The 19,659-nt window shown below is 61.5% G+C and overlaps 4 protein-coding genes across 5 annotated transcripts in view; 3 read left to right on the forward strand and 1 right to left on the reverse strand.

Annotated features, from left to right (window-relative positions):
- The first annotated feature begins 7 nt into the window (after window positions 1-7).
- LOC102370834 lies at window positions 8-8,073 on the forward strand. 2 transcript variants are annotated; one of them, XM_014525763.2, is made up of 5 exons: window positions 8-73; window positions 3,393-3,535; window positions 4,003-4,216; window positions 6,708-6,892; window positions 7,650-8,073. In XM_014525763.2, exons 2-5 carry the CDS (start codon window positions 3,446-3,448, stop codon window positions 7,704-7,706), a joined length of 546 nt encoding a protein of 181 aa, XP_014381249.1. In that variant the 5' UTR covers window positions 8-73; window positions 3,393-3,445; the 3' UTR covers window positions 7,707-8,073. The 2 variants fall into 2 exon arrangements, with proteins under 2 accessions (XP_014381249.1, XP_006035846.1); XM_006035784.1 differs by lacking the exon at window positions 8-73 and adding an exon at window positions 759-924.
- A 2,352-nt stretch (window positions 8,074-10,425) lies between these two features.
- On the forward strand, window positions 10,426-14,042 carry LOC112548017 (putative surface protein SACOL0050). Its single transcript, XM_025191974.1, has 3 exons — window positions 10,426-10,511; window positions 11,805-11,906; window positions 12,322-14,042. The coding sequence occupies exons 1-3, from the start codon at window positions 10,436-10,438 to the stop codon at window positions 13,965-13,967; spliced, it is 1,824 nt and encodes a 607-aa protein (XP_025047759.1). The 5' UTR covers window positions 10,426-10,435; the 3' UTR covers window positions 13,968-14,042.
- An 838-nt stretch (window positions 14,043-14,880) lies between these two features.
- LOC112548019 (eppin-like) lies at window positions 14,881-16,787 on the reverse strand. The gene is made up of 5 exons (XM_025191985.1): window positions 16,574-16,787; window positions 16,258-16,398; window positions 15,846-16,022; window positions 15,562-15,696; window positions 14,881-15,186 (listed from the first exon to the last, which is right to left on the reverse strand). Exons 1-5 carry the CDS (start codon window positions 16,785-16,787, stop codon window positions 15,176-15,178), a joined length of 678 nt encoding a protein of 225 aa, XP_025047770.1. The 3' UTR covers window positions 14,881-15,175.
- Window positions 16,788-18,727: 1,940 nt separating this feature from the next.
- LOC102371253 (kunitz-type serine protease inhibitor bitisilin-3-like) overlaps window positions 18,728-19,659 on the forward strand; it is a 3,272-nt gene continuing 2,340 nt past the window's right edge. The window contains exons 1-3 of the mRNA XM_006035785.2: window positions 18,728-18,878; window positions 18,982-19,161; window positions 19,459-19,626. Of these exons, the coding sequence (XP_006035847.1) occupies window positions 18,794-18,878; window positions 18,982-19,161; window positions 19,459-19,626 (433 nt within the window). The 5' untranslated portion in view covers window positions 18,728-18,793. The remainder of the gene's footprint in view (window positions 18,879-18,981; window positions 19,162-19,458; window positions 19,627-19,659) is intronic.

The raw sequence follows: 19,659 nt of genomic DNA on the forward strand, positions 1-19,659 counted from the left end.
CTGATCCCTTGGATGCGCAGGGGGGGGTGAGCGACCGGGCTGGGTTCTTCCGGCGCGGTGGGACACCCCCGAGGTCTGCTCTCCCAACTGGAGACCTGTTATGGCGCCGTGCCGTGTTAGGCAGGGTGGGGACCCGGGTGGGCGAGCCTCGTCTTCGGGGGCACTCGGGAGATAATGCGACGACCAAACCTGCCGGCCTGCGTGTGGCGAGAGCCAGTCTAATTTCCACCGCTGCAGCGTCGCCGGCCTTGTGGGCGCGGGAGGAAAGGGCGGGCGAGATGTAGCGCGCGGTCAGCGAGGCATTTTGTGATCTTCGAGAAGAGGCAGCGATAGGAAGGACTGATGCACCGGATGAGGTTTGGAGCCCGTATCCATTGAAGTTGGCGGGACCGTTGCCACCGACTTCGGTTGGGTCAGGATTGGTCCTTTGCGTGCAGCAGCCCAGCGTAGGCAGCCCGGCGCGGCCCGGCTCCGAGTCATCGGAAAGTCTGTTTCCAAAGCGCAGTTTACTTCCAAAGCCTCCTCGCTTGTGCGGGTTCAGGCGGACCGGGGTTTTGTGGAGCAGTTGGAGGAAGGGGAGAGCATCGGCCGTATGGGTGACAGGGCGCGCCTGGCGGAATAAGCAGGCAAGAGGATGCTCGAGCGCGAACGGGAGACAGCTGGCTGTGGGGACGTGAGGGGAGCCCGCACGCCCCTTTGGTGCCGGGTGCCAATCTAACGCATTGCTCACCACAAGCTGAGGACTCTGTGACCCGTTTCCTCACCCGCAGCGGGTACTTTACACTGGGTATCGCAGGCTTCAACAGCCAGCTTTCATTTTCCGCATAAACAAGCCCACTGCTTTCCATTCAGCAGAGCAGGAAGCTCGAGGCTCAGGAGCTCTGGCCCCTGCACGCGCCCAGACCGCGCAGATGTTGCCCTTGGGTGAGTCCTCATCAGGAATTTATTCACTTGGTAACTTCCTCCTCGTCTTGTCACTGGCACCTGGGTGCTGGGGAAGAGAAACACGGGACAGGCTGTCTCTCAGGAAGCCAAAGGTTTTGGTCTCGTGCCGCTACTATGCACCGCTCCCTGAACGCACTTGATGTTAAGATCCAGGGAGAGTGCTATTACGTGTCTGGGGGGCTGCAACTTGGGAGGGGGTACATTTATTTCTAAAAACAAATTAAATGAGAGCATTTCCTCTATGACTGTTGGTTCACGTATTGTTTGTATGTTGGCTGTGCCCATAACATTGAAAAGCCATAGTCGAAGAGCAGTTAGCACCTGTTCGCTGTCAGACTGGAAGGACGTAGCCCAAAAGAGCCTTGTATCGCAGGAGTTTCTTCTTAGTCTGATGCTATTCGGTATTTTCCCGAATGACCTGGATGGTGGAAGACGGAGCACGCCTCTGAAGATGCCAGATGACACCAAGCTTTTAGAGGGGGCAGAAACTTAGGAGGGCAGGATTAGAAGTCAAAATTGTCTCAGTACTTTGAGGAGCTCAGTGTGACGGAGTCCCTTTAGGAAGGATGTGCAGAAAGCGCAGAGGATCCAGAAGCAAGCAAGAAAGACGATAGAGAGGCTGAAACGCAGCCAGGTGAGGAAGGGTTGAGAGAGCTAGGCTGTTTAGTGTGGAGGAAAGGAGATTGAAGGGGGCATGCTAGCAGTTTTCAAACAGTTGAAGGCCTGCAGGAAAGAGGATGGAGAACCACGGTTCTCCTTTGATCTTCTTAATTGATCATTCCCGTGTCACAATCCTTTTTTGTAAAAACCATTTGCAGAAGGTCACCAACTGCGGGCAGAGTCTGCAGAGTATAATGCAGAGACTGCGTGTACGGAGCTGCGAGGTTTCAGGTTCCAGTTTGGAGTGAAAGTCACAGTTTTCCATCTCTGACGAAGAGCTGGCCCTGAAGGCACCAGCAAAAGCTGGGATGGCACCCAGTTCTCTGTGTCATTGTGCTCAGTGCCAGATGCTCTGAGATACAATTTCCGGCCCTAAACTTTGTTTTTCTGGGCCTTGGTCTCCATCTGGAAGCAGGAGACAGAAGTGCTTTCCCACCTCCCAGAGGCTACGGAGAGGGCGAGCAGCTTACCGGTCGCAAGGTGCTCTGGGACCGTGGTCACCGAGGCGGTATCTGGACCGCAGCAGAACCCGGGAGGTACTTGGATGGTGTTGGCAAGCACGGCTGGAGCAGCAGGTCCCTTTGCTCGTTGCCCACTGTGTCTGCTAACAGTGTTGTGAGCTCCTCTCTGGACGTGAATGGGTTCAGCGCAACAGAGCGAGCCCATCCGGAGGACAGCGCGGCCGTGACAGCTCTCGGTGCTGCTGCTGCTCTTGAACATTTTGGGGTACTAAACCTGATGTGCGTTGGGAAGAGGCTGCCTGCGCTGCTTCGTTGGCAAGTCACCCTTCTGGGTCCAGCTTAGCTTGGGGAAGAGTGCTCTGGCTGCTCCAGTGGTTTCGGTCCCAGCCAAAGGAGTGTGGGGCTAGTGAAAGAGTTCCAGTGGTTTCTGTACCAGCCAAAGGAGTGTGGGGCTAGTGAAAGAGCACCGTGCTAGTGCTCTGGCTGGCAGAGCTGCGCTGATCACAGATGTGATTCATTAGCACAGCGAAGTGCTGCAGCTTTGCTAGCAGAACCTTTCAGGTTGGACCGGGCCTGAGTAACAGCACATCAGCTGCACCCGGCTGCATTCAAGACTCGGTGAAAAGTCCCAAACAGAGCTGAGCCAAGGGCCCCCAAGCCTTGGCCCTGTGGCAGGGAAGGGGGCTCCATGGGGTGAGCTGTCCCAGTGAAAGCCGGGGAGCTTTCAGTAAGATTCGACACCTGCAAGTACAGGCAGAAGGAAGAGGCTGAAATGTGCCGGCTCAGGGGGCCTGGCGTCCAGTACTGAAATCAGAGCATCCTGATTTTCAGTGGTGCTGTCGCCGCCTCTGCCCCAGGAGGAAGAGCAGGTGCGCCGGACCTGAGCAATAGGCTACTTTATGTAACACCTCGTTTTAGGCCCTCAGGCTGGCCGGTGCCGCCCAGATCGGAGAGCACAGGCGGGTGGCTCTGCCTTACAGTGCATCAGTCGTGGGCTGCTCCAGAGCCTTGTTTAGCTTGCACCAAGGGGCTTTAAAGGTCAACTGTCTCTTGAAAATGATTCAAAACAACCCGGAGAGGCAGCAGGAACCTTCTCGCAGCTCTGTGAAACCTCAGCCCGAGGCTTGGAGCTCGGCAGTGCCAGCACCACCGCAGAGGGCGGAGGTGCTAGAACCTGCAACGGCGCCTGCCCCTCTCCGCGGTGCAGAGCATCCTCCGGTGGGGACTGCAGCCTGTGTGCAGAGCTCCCTCTCGGAGGGGGTGGGTGGGGAGCCTTTCCTGGATTCAAGGCTGCACTCCTAACTGAGTCTCTCTTCCCACTTCCAGCTCTTGGCTGCCTGTGGCTCCTCCTGCAAAGACCAGCAGTGGCAGCAGTGTCTATGGACAGCCAGTGCGGGGCAGCAGCAGTCCTCCCTTGCCCTCCTGCTGTCAAAGGGATGCAGAACTTCTGGGCCAGCGGCTGGTACAAGGTAGCGCCCTCCCAGAGAGGCAGCACGTGTCCTCAACCACTCCGAAGAGCCAGCGCTTTTCTAAACTGCAGCACAGCTCTTTGCATACTCTCAGGGCCGGTGCACATGGGGACTGGCTGGAGGGGGAGAGGGGTATCCAGGGCTCCTTCTATTTGTTTCAGTGGCCATGGACAGTTGGGATTATGGGTGCATGGGTGCAGAGAGACCCCCGCGGCAGTGCCTGCTGCCATATCCCAGCTGGCTCTGTGAGAAGTGCTGGCTGCTGCGTGCTGGGAGCCCCTCTGCCCGGTTTACACGTGCTGCGTGGCTGGGTGAGCGTAAGGCAATGCCACAGGCAGATGCATGAGAAGATGTTAATGCCCAGCTATGGGAGTTGGTCTGTTCTGCCCTAATTTAACCGACAGCCCGGTGTGCCGGGCTGTGCCACGCGCCTCGATGCACTAACGGGATCCTGTTGCTGCGTGCAGGTCATCAACAACAGTCAGGAAACGGGGCTGATTCGGAACCTCAAGAACAGGACGACGGTGTATGACAAGATCCAGCGGCCGTTCCTGATGGACGAGCAGCAGTCGCTGGTCATTCCTAAGGTCCGGCCAGAGGACGCTGGCACTTATCGCTGCTCCCTCTGGGCCAATGTGGGACATTTCAATCAGCAGGCAGACGTCATCCTGCGGGTATCAGGTGAGGCAGCTAGGCCAGAACCACAGGCACCAGAGGCCAGGCACCACAGTGATGTAAAGAGCTTGGAAAGCAGGCAGGCAGCAGACACGGGTCCCCAAGCTTCCCCCTCCCGTGGCACAAAGAGGGCGTAGGGGCAATAAAATAACGGCATCTGGGACAGCTGCCAGCCTCGCTGATACAAAACGGCTGCTTATTTCACAGTATTTCCCAGGGGCTGCCCTTCACACGGGGCAGTGGATACCTGGCCCTTGGAGTCACCATCCCCTTCTTCCTTTTCTCATGCTTCAGGGAGGGGGAAGGACCCCCAAGACCCCTTTGAACTCTTCTGGTCAACCCCGCCATGCCTGCTGCTGTATGACCTAGGAGCCCATGCTCAGCCGCACATGGTGAGGGGGAGAGGTTTCTTCCTCTGTGTGCTGGGGGGAGGGTTTCCTCCTCTGTGTACTATCAGGGGGGAGAAGTTTCCTCCTCTGCATGCTACCAGGGGATGATCTTGTTCTTTGCATTTAAAAAAAGCAAGTCCTACTTGATGAGGCAGGGTCTGTGCGATCCACCTCTTGGCCTGCGTTGTGTGTGCCAGTGTCATGGAGTTAATGAAACAAAATGAGACATGACACTGTGTGTAAACAGTGGAGCTGCCCCAGAGACAACGGGCCCGTGGCCAGCTATTCGTGCTGACTGTTGTGGTTCAGAGAAGTGAACTCCGGCAGGACTCTCCACCTAGCAATCAAACAGCCCTGGCGTATGGAGAGCCAGTGAGTCACGCCTGCCCTACCACAGCGGGATGTGGCCCTCTGTTTGCCTCAACAGTCACTTTTGCAACTGCCCTGCAGCAGGTGGGAGGAAATGGATGCAGCTCCTTGCTGAAATAATTACAAGCGTAATTGAATAATGGCCCTCCTCAGCCCTAGCATGCCAGCATGGGCTGTCACGGTCCCACTGATAATGCCCCCAGAGTGGTGTCACTTCCCCTGGCCAGCAGGTGCAGTCCCGGCCATGTAGTGCTCCAGCCACCAGCAAGGCTGCTGGGAAATACTGGTCCCACCTGAAAAATCCAGGGCATTTAGGAAGCTAGTGGGATTCCTGGCATTGGACCTGGCCAGGAGCCCAACGTGAACACCCTGCACTTGAGAAAAGTGCCTGGGCCCCCTGAGAGACGGGGCTTTGATCCCAAATGACTGGGAAGGAACGGCATCCCTAGCATGGCCTCCTGCAGCCAGGGGCTCTCGCAGGCAGCAATGAGCTGCAGGGACGAACGAGGAGCTATGCCGTGTGCACTGTACCTAGACTCCTGGTGGCCTTTTAGTATTGAGCCTCCCTTCACCAGAGATAATGATAATAATAATTAAAAACTTGCCATTTTTGGGCCCCCTTTCTGCCCAGGCCCCGGGCAGCCACCCGGTTCGCCCATGACTGTGTCCAGCCCTGCTGCGGCTCAGAGGTTGCCACTGTCATGGGGGCAGTTTTCTGCTTGAGCTCATTAGCCAGGCAGGTTGGGAGCGCGCCGTCATTGCTGTTCCACAGCCTCCAGCAGCCGGTGGGAGCAATGAACCCCCTGGTCCAAGCAGGGGTAATAGCAGCAACATGCTGGGACAAGCAGCATCTGGAGAGAGCCACGGGCTGCCAGGACTGCAGCGGAAGCAGGTGGATTGCTGAGTCACGGCATCAGAATTGATCCAAGGCCAGGATGCATGGAGCAAACCTGTACTTAAACCGGCTTCCTGCATTGCCCCTTCCCACACAGGCTTCCTCACCAGCCTGGCCACGTGTCCCCCTCTCCAGAGCCGACATCTGTCCTAGTGCCTGCGCAGGAGCTTGGCCGGAGGCAGCTCATCGAGTTGAGCCTGGGCCCTCTCCTCTGTCACTGTCGTGGGAGGTGCCCCGTCCTGGGCCAGAGGACTAGAGAGAACGTCCGCTTCAGGCCATTTCCTGCCCTGCCTTGCTCCTGCCAGGGCGGCCCTGGGCCCAGGCCACATGGGTGTGAGCTGCCTCTGAAGCCCCTCGTCTCAGAGTGAGCCTGTCCCCCAGCTGCCTGTGGTGCATCGCCATTCCCCCTCGCCCACCTGTTAATAACCCCAGCATGGTAATTAAGCAGGGATGGACAAAGGCAAACATATCTCTGCTCAGAACACACCCAGCCAGAGTCTGCCCTGAGTGACCCCAGGTCCCTCCAAGATAACTGTTCAACCCCTGAGTTAACAAGCCGCGTGCTCTGAGATCACCTGCTGGGGAGAGGGGAGTAGATCTGGGGCCACATCATCTGTAACACGCTCTCTGCAGATGAGTTCCTAGGTGCCTGGGACCCGGTGCCAGCTGCCATAGCTTGTCGCTGTGACGTGGACGCCCCATGTCAGACCCAGCTCCGCCTCTCGACACCCCCTTTCCCAGGCTGGAGTGCAGCTGCCAGCAGAAGAGGCTGGGAAGTCACTCTGCATCCAGCCCTCCGCCTCAGGGAGGTTTAGCCCTGAATGCACCTCTTTTTTGTCTGCAGACTGCTCAACGCCCTGGCCGGGCACTTCGCCCACGGGGACGTCGCTACGGGGTTCTGAGCGAGAGGGCAGCGCAAGCCCCAACTCCACCTGCTGCCGGGAGCCGCTGATTCCTGTCCTTGCTGCTGTCCTGGGGCTGCTGGCCTTCAACGTGGGGAAGGGGCTGCTCAGCATCATCCTCATCCTGGTGGGTCTTAGTGGCACCCAGAGGGTTTTGCAGGGCCAGGCTCAGGGCTGGAGCTCAGGGCTGCCCCTCTGAGGGAGATCTCATTTCCCACCTGAATGAAGGTGTTTCCCAGCTGAATGACGAGGCCCACCTGGTGTGAGTCTGGCCCAGGCAAGAGAAGGGTGCTGAGGAGGGTGCCAGGCTTGCTGCTTGGTCATGGGACCCGAGGCTATAAAGGCACCTGGAATCAGTGCTCGGGGGCAGCCTGCCTGGCCTGGCCTGCCCCCTTGCCAGGCCTCTGTGGGAAAGAGACTGCACCCCGTTTTCCTCTGTGGGGGTGTGGGTAGGTGGGGCGACTCTTCCCCTTCTGCTACAGGCAGAGCGAGCCCCAGGGAGCAGGGGCAGGCAGGGAGAGAGCTCTGGGCTGATCACTGGTGACTTTTCCGTGCTCATCTGAATTCCCAAAGCCGGCAGTTCCCAGCAGCAAATGCAACATCAGGCTGCAGGCAGGAGCACACTGGGTGAGAGTAGCCTTAGCCTTGGCCTGTCATGTAGACTGGTGAACGTGTCTACCGCAGAAGGTGTTGCCCGCAGCACTGCGAGCAGGGGATGAGGCATGCAGCCCCTGACCTGCCTGCACAAATGCTGGTTTAGGTGCAGGTGGGGCCGTGCCGAAATCTGGGGGGTAAGATGAAGCTGGCTGGACATGCAGCCTTTACAGCTACTGCTGTCACCTCAGGAGCTAACGAGCGATCTCCTTCCTTGGCTTTCACCCTAGGTGATCAGGGTCAGCCTCAAATACAAGCGAAGGAGAAAACAAGCGCGAAACCTCTGAGGGAGAAGCATGAAGCAGACAGAAGCAGACAGATGTGCCTCGGAGACAAGGAGGAGGGGAGGGCATGGAGCCGGGAGCGGCCACGTTGGCAGCACCGTGAGTTGGGGCAGAGCTCCACACAGACAGGTCGCTTTAAAGGGCTTGCAGCAGCCGGCTCCGTGGAGCCTGTGTTCCCAGCACCATGCCCATCCTTCGTGTCTCCCGCTGCCTTGCCATTCAATACACCCTCGCGCTGCGCCTCGTTGCTACCTTAGGCTGTGAGCTCACATGGGCAGGGACGGTCTTTTCCTCTGTTTGGGCACATCCCAGCGCAGTGAGCCTCTGGGTGTTGCTGCAATGCATGTAATAAATAACAACCATAACAGCACTGTGGGTAACTCAGCCTTTCCTGGGGCACTGCTGTCCTAGCATCTCCCCGAGTGCAGCCTTTTGGATGAGGCCATTTCTGCCTTGCTCTGGTTCCCAGAGCTGGCTGAGCCTTCGATTCTCGCTCCAAGTCAATCTGCTGTGCCTTTGGCTGGAGGGCAGCAGCAGGAGCCTGGCGCCTGTGTAGCATCACACAGAGTCCAAGCTCCCCTCTCCTCTGGTCATCAGGCTGGGACAAATCACTGCTGGTGCAGCAAAGAGATGGAGCTGGGTGGACATGGGGGCACACAGACATCTTGAAAGGGGCCATCATCATGGGGCCCATGGTCATCGTGACATGAAAATCACCATGGAGGAAGGGGCAGCAGCCCATCAGGGGCTGGATCCAGGCCACCAGGTCCCATCTTGTCTCAGGAGCCCTCTCCCATTTCTTACGGGCTAGCTCCACAGGTCCTGCCTCCCTGCTGCCAAGAGCCTGGGCAGGCCCCACACGTGTCCTCCTTGGGCAGCCTGGGAACCCTCCTCAGCTTCCTGACATGAATTTGCCCACACGGTCCACTTGCCCTGCTCCCTGACTGGTCTGGCTGCAGTCACCACAGGTCCTTGCAGATCTGAATCCAGTTATGGCACTGGTCTTCGTGTCAGAGGGTGCTGGAGATGCCCCAGTGTGCTCAGAGCAGAGAGCAAGACCCCAGTGGGCATTACTGGGGACCCACGGGTCCAGGCACCCTCCTTGGGGCACAGTGAAGCTGTTGGGGGTACCGGCCACTGTACCATGGGCCTGGGAATGCTTGTAGCATCTTAGAACCTAAAAAGCGGGGAGAGGCAGGCACCAGGAACCTCAGCTCTGAGACCACAGCAAGCAGGAGGGGGAGGGACAAGCTGGGGAGGCAGGAGCAAGTGGAGGGAGCCAATTTTCTGTGCCCCAAACTGCATAGAACCACAGAATCATAGAGAATGAGGGTGGGAAGGGACCTCAGGAGTCGCATCTAATCCAGCCCCCTGCTCCAAGCAGGACCTGACCCAGCTACATCATCCCAGCCAAGGCTTTGTCTGCCCAGGTCTTCAATCCTCCAAGGATGGAGACTCCACCACCTCTCTGGGTAACCTGTTTCACTGCTTCGCCACCTTCGTAGTGAGAAAGTTTTTCCTAATATCCACCCTCAACTCCTCTTGCTGCAACTTGAGACCATTGTTCTTTGTTCTGTCAGTCTCCTCCTCCGGAGGTCACCAAGGCCAGTGAGCAGAGGCTGCTCCACGGTTCCCCAGGGACTTTGTCGGGCTTGGGGACCTGTGTTTGGAGCCTGACTCAGTTCTGTGTGAGCACAGGTGCGCCGCGGGAGGGCAGGAGTGCAACAACACGGACATCACTGATGAGACAGGTGCCTGGAGAGGCAACCAGCTCAGTGTCTCCAACCATCTTGTCCACAAGAGTTCACCCCATTGCAGGAGGGGAGAGGAGATGGGAGAATGTGAAAAGTATGAAGACCCAGCCACAGGCAGGGCAAGGGACGTGGGCACAGAGGTGGGTGTTTGCTGCGAAGGCCAGCGGTCTGCCTGCACCGGGAGGAGGGCTGTAAGGCAGACAAGACAAGCAGTTAAAGCTGGTCAAAAGCCTGGACAGCTGCCCTGGGGGCCTGCCTGGGTGTGGGCATTTCCCTGCCCAAGGAGTCGCAGACCTGGGAGAAGGTGCAGGGACACGTGGCCCTGCTCTTCCCACTCCTGAGGGTCTCAGTGCTGAGCCCGGGCTGGAGCCCAGGAGGCCTTTAAGCAGGCCTTGTGGCAATGAGCACCTGAGGAAGGGTCACAAGCACCTGGGAAAGCCTGTCATTCGTGGTTGCAAGCCAATTATCTTGGAATTAAATATGCAATTAGGTTGGAATTAAATGCACAATTAGTTTGAAACTAAACGTACGGAGGGCCTGTCCTGCTGCTGGCACCTGCCTGAGCTGAGGGCAGGCAAGGCACCGTCACGTGTGGGGTGAGGACTGGGCAGCGTGTGCAGGGTGCCAGGGCTCTTGCTTGCACACACACAGCGCGCAGCCGGGTTCTGCGGGACGGAGCGGGGAAGAGGCTGGTCTGCCGGGATCGGGAGGCGTGGCCCGCCTGGCCAGGTCCCTGCAGCCGCGCGTGGCTCTGGGCATCGCAGCCTGCCACCTCCCTCCTCACCAGGATCCTGCTGGTATCTCCTGTCTGGGCGGGGCAGGATGCCGGGAGCTGGAGCGGTGCGCAATTGGGATCAGCTCTGGGAGGTTCTTTCTCGTCACCTCTGACTTGCTGCCACCCACGCGCAACCCCGGGTGGAGCTTTAAATCTCAGCCTGGCACAGCTCGGGGTGCTCAGACCTGGCTCCTGGTGGCACCATGAAGCTGGCAGTCTTCTTCGTCCTCCTGGGGAGCTTCGCCCTGTGGACAGCACTGCAGGCTGCCCCAGCAGAACGTGAGTGGGGGCAGAGGGGACCCAGGCCAGAGGCTTTTCGAACTCAGAGCCAGAGGCTTCAGACCTCCGGGAGATGGTGCGGAGAGGCAGGTTCCTGGATTGAAACCAGAGCAGCCTGGGGCTGGTTGTCTGCGCTCCCCTGCGGCCATGCCTTGGTGGCAGCCCTGCCCCACGCTCCCAGCCAGCAACCCGGAATAGCACCTGGACACCCTCCCACTTGCCAGCCTGGGGTGCGGCACGGCCAGGGGCCACGGGGCCACGGGGCAGCTGCCACCACTGGAGGAGGCAGCAGGGACGTGCGAGGTTGGGGACATGTACAGAGCCGGGCCACGTTCCTTGCCCGGGCACCAAGGCTGCCTCCGCTCTGGCCTCGGTCTCCTCTCAGACAGCAGCAGAGGAGACCCCCGCGTGGCGCAGCCCCTGGCCCGCTGGGATGTGTGACCTGCCCCTGTGCTCGCTCTGTTCGGGGCTTGTGAGCACAAATGGGGCCGGGGGCACGGCCGGCTCCTGGAGCAGCAGGGACCTGCCTGCACTGCAGAGTGCCCACCGCCCCAAGAGCTTCTCTGAGCCCTTCCCATGGCTGCTCAGAGCTCGGGCAGGCCCTTGCAGTGAGGGCTGTCCAGAGTATCTGGGTCACTGTGGGGCGCAGCATGGCTGCGTGCTGAGCTCACAAACCTGTTTGCTCAGTCCATCTGTCTGTCTGTCTGCCTGGGCTGCATAGCAGGTGCTCTGGGCAGACCCCTCTGCCGGAGGGGGCCCATGTGGCAGCACTGAGGCCCCCCGGGCCCCCCGGCTCTTGCCCTCCCTGTGCTCCACCTGTCCTAAACCTGGGTTTCTCCCGCTGTGAGCAGGATTCACCGGCAGGTGCTTGCTCAAGTGCAAAGGGGCCCAGGACTGTCCCAGTGGGCAGAGGCGCAGCTGCACAAGGGGAAGGCTGGTTTGCAGGCCTGTGGCCGCAGCAGGTATGGGGCTCTTCCCTGGGGTCGTGCACACGTGCCCTGGGGCATGGCCCCATGGGTTTGGGTGCTGCTGCATGGACACAACACGCGTGCAGCTCTCCCCACGCAGCCACAGGCAGCTGTCACGGTGCTGCTGCATGGCTGGGGGAGCAGCGCGGCATCTGTTTATTCTTGGCACCATCACCCTGGCATGGATGTGGGCAGATGACCCCGAGCCGGCAGACCTCGTGCCAGGAGAGTGCTGCCGCCGGCTCATTCTGGGGTAACTCCTTGGGACGCAGGCCGGGCAAAAGTAGCCGAGCCGGCCCATCACCAGCGATTCTCTCTGTTCCAGGTCAGGATGGACGCTCTCCGGCGCCGGCCCCACTGCACCAGGAGCCCCCTTTGGCCAACGGGACAGGTGTCCTGGGTCCGTCGTACCCGAGCCTGGCCGAAGGTGAGCCCACATGGGTCCCTGCCATGCCCTGCCCCGCGTGCTGCCCCCAGGAGTGGTATAGCCATGGGGTGCCCAGGAGACCCGGAGTGGATGGTATCCTCTCCCTGTGGCTGTGGGGGAGGGATTGGGGATAGAGGGGTCCAGAGCAGCAGAAACCTGCCTGGGGAAGCAGGGTCCCCACACCCCAGGCCTTTCTCTGGGCCTGCTGTGCTCCTAGCTGGGCTCCCCCAGCACTGGCCCTGCCACCTCCAGCCTTCTCCAGTGGGCACTGCTCACCCTTATCCGACTGAAGCTGCTCTGCCCATTACCTGCTGCCTGCATTTCCTACCACGCCTGGGGGAGGGCAGTGCCGGGGTTGGATGGGGGCAGCTGCAGGACTCGGGGTCCCTGACTGCTGCTTTCACTCCCATCTCAGGGATCCCTGGAGCAGCTTCTCCTGCCCCTGGCCGTGCCCTGGGGGAACGCACCCCGCAGGCAGCTGAGTCCAGGGAACAGCCCGTGGCAGGGGTCAGCCTTGCAAATGTGGGAGGAAAGAAGCCAAGCACGGGGGGGCTGGAGTCCCCCCATCTGGCTCTGCCAAGGGGCTGCGTGTGCAGGGGAAAGCCTTCCGGGTGCAAGAACCAGCCTGAGTGCAAGGAGGGACCGCAGAGCACGGTGGGGAGCCGGGGAGACCCCCTGTCTGCTGGAAAACCTGGCCTGGGGCCCCCTGCAGCTCCCATGCGACCAGTGCCTGGTGCAGGACCTGAGCCCAGGGAAAAGCTCCTATCTAGAGACCCCTCTGGGGTTGGGGCAGAGCCGTCCGGGGTAGAACTGGCGTCTCTCTCAGACCCGGTGCCCGCTGGAAAACCAGCATCTGGAGCCACACGTGTGCTTGGTGACAAGCCGGTACCTGGGGCCAGTGGAAAACCTCTGGGCTACGAGACACCTGCGTTTGGGGCAACAACCATGTCTGACAACAAGCCTGTGCCTTGGGCAGAGCCTGCACCCAGTGAAAAACCAGCGTCCAGCAAGAAACCCCGGTGTAGGGAGAAGCCTGCGTCCACTGGAAACCCAGTATCTAGTGAAAAACATTTGTCTAGAGATAAACCAGTGCCCAGTGAACACCATCTGTCTAGAGATAAGCCTGAATCCATTGAAAAGCCAGTCTCCAGTGAAAAGCCGGAGTCCAGTGAAAACCATTTGTCTAGAGATAAGTCTGAATCCAGTGAAAAGCCAGAGTCCAGTGAACACCATCTGTCTAGAGATAAGCCTGAATCCATTGAAAAGCCAGTCTCCAGTGAAAAGCCGGAGTCCAGTGAAAACCATTTGTCTAGAGATAAGTCTGAATCCAGTGAAAAGCCGGAGTCCAGTGAAAACCATTTGTCTAGAGACAAACTTTCCCCCATCCCTGCATTCCCTGGAAAACCCGTGTCCAATGTAGTACCAGTGGCGAGAGATAAGCCTGCAGCTGGCAGCAATCCCATATCCAACTTGGTGCCCTCCCTTTTGAAGCCGCTGTTCGGGTCGGATTCTGGTGGGAAAGACGGCGCGGGGAAGGAGGATGAACAGAACAACGACAAGGACCAGGACCAGGGGGTAGACGATGATGATGACAAGTACGAGGCGGACGATGATGCTGATGATGCCGACGAGTATGAGACAGACTACGAGGATGAAACCAAGGATGATGAGGATGCAGATGAGGACAATGAGGAGGATGATGGCTGGGCTGACGATGACAAGGACAAGGATGAGGATGAAGACGAGGACGATGAGGAGGTGGGTGGGGCTGCAGAGAAAGAAGATGACAACGATGATGACGATAACAATGATGATGACGATGACGACGATGACGACGATGACGGGAAGGACAGCGATGAGGGCCAGGATGACGATGACCTGAACCTCATGGAAATGGACACTGACGACACAGACACGGACACGGAGAACGACTACAGCGATGCGAACGAGTACGGCATGGGTGACGGCGAAGTCAGTGACGGCAGTGACGACTACAGCGACGACAACGACGATGGCGATGACTTCAGCGATGATGACAGCTACGGCATATGGTGGTTCTGACGGGGCCAGAGAGTGGGCCCGGTCGGGGGCAGACCCGTGGTCTGCACAGGGCGAGGACGTGGAGCCGTGTGAGGAGGAAACCCTGTACATGAGCACGTGGAGCACCGAGGCTCCCTGCACTGCGAGGCCCGGCCAGCCCTGCTCACGCCCCTGACGTCCACGCTGCAGCCGCTTCCCACCACTGCCCCGAGCTGGCGCAGGCCGTGGTCACACCTGTGTCTGCGTGTGGATGCACCCTGGGTCCCCGGCACTGCCCGTGCAGCATCACGGTGGTGCAGCAGTCCACGCTGCCCCGGCTACGGCCCCTCACGGCCCAGGAGCTCGAGGCAGGCCTCTAGCGGTCTGCGGTAGACGCGGACTCCTGGGGGCTCTGTCTACGTGGGACCACGCGCTGGACGCTAGCCGTGCCGTCGAAGGCCGGAGTTGCCCCCGTTCCTCCCCCCGTGGGGCCAGTGCTCACTCCCTCCTGTATTGTTTGGCACAAACAATGTTCCTTCTCAATAAAGCTGAATGCGAGCAGCGCCAGCCGGGCCGTGGCTGATGCATGCTGGCTGCGCCAGCTCCGCGAGAGTCTCCCGGCGGGCTGGGCCGCTGGGGGCGGCCCCGCGCGGCTTAGTCTCCTGGCGGCTGGGCCGACTGGGAGAGCGCCAGCTGCCTTTCTCCCCAGCGAATGGCCAAGACCTCTTGGGGGGCCTGATGCTGCTTACGTGCCTATCACACACCTAGCTTTGATGGCGCTGGCCACGCGACGGGGCCGGGCGTGAGTGGAAGCGTGCACGGGCTGAGCCCTGCATCCCCGTTCCCAGCAGCAAAGGTGCTCTGCAGAGGGGCCCGTGGCATGGGCAAGGGGAGCCCTGCCCGGGGCAGGTCCAGACGCAGGAATGACAAAGCAGAGGCCAGGCGCTGGGCGCATCCATCAGTGTTTATTGGGAAAAGGAGGGGCCCAGGGACCCATGGCCAGAGCCTCAGCTCCTGCCCCTTCCCCCACTCGCACCCTCGGGGGACCCCGCTCCCCAGGGAAGGGGTGTCATGGCAGGGGGCTTGCTCAGGCCCCTCCAGTGATTTGCACCGCCCCTTCCCATGGGTCACCAGGGAGCCAAGCAGCAGCTGGAGACGCACAGGGGCCGGGCGGGGGTGCTCCGGGGGCTGGGTCCGGTCCTGGCGAGGCATCTTGTGCTGAAGCCGCCCATCCCAGGTGGTCCGGGCACTTAGGGGGGCCCTGTCAAGAGGAAGCCATCTGAGCGCGCTGCATGCCTGCCATCACAGCAGCAGCCTGCTTGCCCGGGAGATCCTGGCCTGGCCCCCCCCACGGCACTTGGACCCAGGTCCTGGCACCAGTAGGAGGGGGCAGGAGCCCCTCGAGCCCCGGGGGCTTGGGCGCAGGCTCCCGTCTCTCAGGAGTGGGGCAGGCACCCTGTCACCAATGGCCACATGGCTGGAGGACCAGGGCCACGGCAGCGTGGGGCCACATCAGCCTTCCCCACGTGCCCGCACGTCCCCACACGCAGCCTGATGGGGCGCAGTGCACCCCTCTCCCCGTGCCCGGCCCAGGCTCTGCTTGCAGCTGCGAGGGGCGTGAGAAGAGAGATCGCACCTCCTGTCACTCTCATGCACTGGTGCCCGCAGCCGTTACTGCAGCACTTCTCTCCTTCCCCGCAAGCCCCGCCGGCCCCGCACAGCTCCACGCACAGCCCCACTCCCTGCGGCTCTGGGCAGGCGGCCCTGCGCCCTGCAACACACAACGTGGGGCATCATGCACCTGTCCTGTGGCTCCGGGCAGGGACGAAGGTAGTGGGGAGCTGCTGGGAGAAGGGGTCTGGTGGCAACTTGGGACCCTACGGATCCAGACAGCCCGTTCCCGCGCCCCGTCGCTCTTACCGTGGCTTGCACAAGCCCAGAGACACTTGCGTTTGGTCTCAAAGTTGTTGGCATTGCCGGAGCAGCTGCCGTACTCAAACCTCCTGCAGCGCCGGGATGGCCAGTGGTAGAACCAGCGTGGGATGGCCTCAGGGCAGGGACCTGGGTCTGGGGGGAGCCTGCAGATGTCCCTGGGTGCTGCACGTGGACAAGAGCCTCAGAGCCAGGCATGGTGGGGAGGGGGCAGACCCGTCACCCCACGCCGGGCACTGGACTTTGCAATGGGCATGTGATGGGGAGGTTGCTGGAGTGGAGGCAACAGGAGCCAGGAAGACAGGGCCCAGGGGGCAGCTCAGGGGATGGGGAGGGGGTCACGCTGCCCTCCAGTGCCCAGCTCCCCCTGTGCAAGAGACTGGCCCGGTGCTGGCCTTACCGGGCAGGGGGTCGAGGCAGGCATAGCCGCAGGGGATGAGGCAGCACTTCTGACTCCCCGGGCAGCTGTAATCACTGGAGCAGGGGAAGAAGCAGGGATCCAGAGCGCCGGGTGCTGAGGAGGGGCAGACGCCGGGCTTCTCTGCAAGGGAGGGCACCGCGGGCTCACAGCTCCAGGGCCTCGCCCTGCTGCTGCCTCCCATCAGCCCCATCCCTGCACCCCCGGCTGCTTCTCCGGGTCCCTAACGGGAAACCTTTCACCTCCCTTGTGTGTCTGGTACCCGTATCCCTGCCCCTGCTCCCTCTGTCGCACTCACCCCTGGGCACAGTCTGCAGCTCTGCCCTGAGGGCCAGGAGCCCCAGGAGGAGGACGGTGCCTGCTGGCTTCATGGTGCTGCCGGGAGCCAGGTCTGAGCTCCCCCAGCCGCCCCGGCTGGATTTAAACCCTGCGCTCGGGGTGGAGCTGGCTCTGGAGGGGACGTGATGCACGGTGCCCTGCAGGCTCCTGCCAAGCTCCAGTGCCCTGGCCATAAATCAGGCCCCGGATGGAACAAGGAGTGACCCGGATCCACGGCAGGGCTCAAAAGACCAGGAGGGACAGGAGGCTCCAGGTCCCGTGTGCTGGAGCCACGGGGCTGGCGTGGAGAACGCTGCCCGAGAGCAGTGGGGCCAGATGAGACCCTCAGAGGTCATGTCCGGTCCAAGCCCTGCCTGAAGCAGGATCAACCCTGTCCAGACCAGCCCGGACAACATCATCTCAACTCTACATAAGGCAGCTGTCAGCCGTGACGCACACAGACCTCGCACCTGACCGGCCCCGGGTCATAGTTTCATAGTTTCATAGTTTTAGGGTCGGAAGGGACCTAATAGATCTTCTAGCCCGACCCCCCGCCAGGGCGGGGGAACAACAAAAAACCCTAAAAAAAAAAAAAAAAGACTCAAATGAGTCCAAGCAGGTCCTGCTGCTCTGAGATGTCAGTCTGCACCGCAGGCAGGCAAAACCCTCACAGTCCATACAATGCAACCAAGGGGGAAATCCCTGCCTGCCCCCAGGGCAGGTCGGTCTGAGCCTGAGCGCAGGGGCAAGACCCTCCAGCTGGGACCCACGTGGTCGGTCCCAGCAGAAGCATCGGCACAGCTCAGTCCCGCAACCCAGCGCCTCTGGGGAGGCTTAAAACCCCGACACATGGAGCAGAAAAAAAGGGGAAGGAGGAGGCGAGAGCAACCAGCAGAGCCCAGAAACCTGGGAAATCCCCGCAGCTGAACACAGGCATCGCCGCGCTCAGATCATCCCGACCAGCCCTTCCTCCTCCGGATGCTTGCAAAGGGCCTTCCTCGGGCTCGGCTCCAGTGTCTTCCCAGGCACGGAGGAGAGGTTACCTGGTCCGTCCTTTCCCGGGGCCTCTCCTCGCCGCCTGTGAAGAGAGGCACTGTGCCAGCCCTGTGCCAGTCCTCTGGTGCCTGCTTGGTGGTGCACGGTGCCCTACAGGCTTCTGCCAAGGTCCAGCGCCCGGCGCCATCGGCCTGGCCATAAATCAGACCCCGGATGGAACGAGGAGCGACCCGGATCCACGAAGCGCCAGGAGACAGGGGAGGCTCCAGGTCCCGTGGGCTGGAGCCGGGGCTGATGGGGAGCTCAGCGCCGTGGATCCCACTGCCCAGCACAGCCCCTGCCCAGGGGCAGCTCAGGAGCAGGGAGGTGGCTCCCGGTGCCCTCGGGCCCTGGCCTGGCCGGCCCAGGACTCCCTGCATTCCCCGACAGACACCACCCTGGCCCCCACCCCCGGCTGGAACGAGGAAGCAAACCGGTTGCCCAGCTCAGAGAAAGCCCTGGGAAGCACCGGAGACACGTGGAAGCGCGCTGCAGCCACGGGGCGGCCGGCCGGGGCAATGAGTGCGCTGTGCCCGGTCCTGAGATGCAGAGTCCGGCTGTGGCCTGGGCACAGAGCGGGGTCAGACTGGCCACTCGCCTCCACGCCTGCCCCAGGGCTCGAGCCTCCCCAGGGAGCCACCTCCCAGGTCTGGCTCGAGCCCAGCGGGGGCCAGTGGCCGGGTCGGGCACGATGCCCAGAACAGACCTGGGGCTGCATCTGCCGCGCTCGGCGAGGTGTTTGTCTTAGCATTGCCGCACTCCAGCATTGTGAGGCAGCGCTGCAGGGAGCGTGGCATCCCGGGAGCAGCGGGGCGCAGCCGGCTCCACGGTGCCGCGGGGTCGGCGCTGCCCGTCTGCTGCAACCCACAGCCCTCTTGGCCTCCCAGCTGCCGCGTCACCGCTCCCGGCCCCGCACGCAGCTCGCAGGCCACCCCAGGCTGCACCCCCCGGGTCACGTTGGGGGTGCCTCCCATTTCCCCCTCGCCTCTCTGAGCAACCTGAGGTGGAGCCGGGTTGTTTCCTTGCTTCACCGGGGCCTGATTTACGGCCAAGTCGAGTGAGCTTGGCAAGGCCCCCGGGGCTCTGGAGCAACTTCCCCTCCCGGGTCAGCCCCACCCCGGCTGTAGGGTTTAAGTCGGGCCGGCTCAAAGCTCCCAGCAGCACCATGACGGCCAGAAGCATCTTTCTCCTGCCACGGCTCCTCGCCCTCTGCCTCTGCCTCCGGCCTGCCCCGGCTCAGGAAGGTGCAGGTGAGCACGAGCGCCTTCCGCGTGCGGGGACCTCGGTGCCCAGGAGCACCGGCGATGGGCCCAGGGCCCCAGCCCCTGACTCCGGCTTCCCTCTCTCCCCCAGAGAGGCGGGCGGACTTGTGCAAGCTGCCTCCGGAGCAGGGCCCGTGCCGGGGGCGAATTCCCCGCTTCTACTACAACGCCTCCTCCAAACGCTGCGAGCTCTTCATGTACGGCGGCTGCCAGGGCAATGCCAACAACTTCAAGACCGAGGAGGACTGTGTGGCCGCCTGCGGGGACCGAGGTGAGGGGGTGCTCCCCAGCCCCACGCGCCTGGCTTGGGGGCTGTGGTGGGGACAGGCTGGGGGGCCCCAAACACGGGGGTCTGGAGGCAGGTGCTGCTGAGCAGCTGGCCAGGGAGCGGAGCTGGACCACCCTCAAGGCAAGAGGCAGAGCCCCGGGGTGCAGGATCGGCCCCTGGCCCAGCTGGGGGCTGCCCTGTGGCCCCAGCACCTCTGCGGGGGGTCACGGGCTGGGCGCAGTGGCGTCTGCCAGCCCCGCAGGCTGCGGGCGGCTGCAAGTTCCCGCGCTCTGCCCGCAGCGGTTTGCAAGCTGCAGTCCGACCCTGGCCCGTGCGACGCGCTGGTCCCGCGCTGGTTCCACAACCCACAGGCCAGGAAGTGCGAGAGCTTCAACTACGGCAGCTGTGGTGGCAACGGCAACAACTTCAAGACAGAGGAGGCCTGCCTCAGGCTCTGCCAGGGCACGGGTGAGGCCCTTTGATCTCCTCGCTTGGAGCCGT

This window comes from Alligator sinensis, unplaced genomic scaffold, assembly GCF_000455745.1.
Source record: "Alligator sinensis unplaced genomic scaffold, ASM45574v1 scaffold1369_1, whole genome shotgun sequence".
NCBI classification, from domain to species: Eukaryota; Metazoa; Chordata; order Crocodylia; family Alligatoridae; genus Alligator; species Alligator sinensis.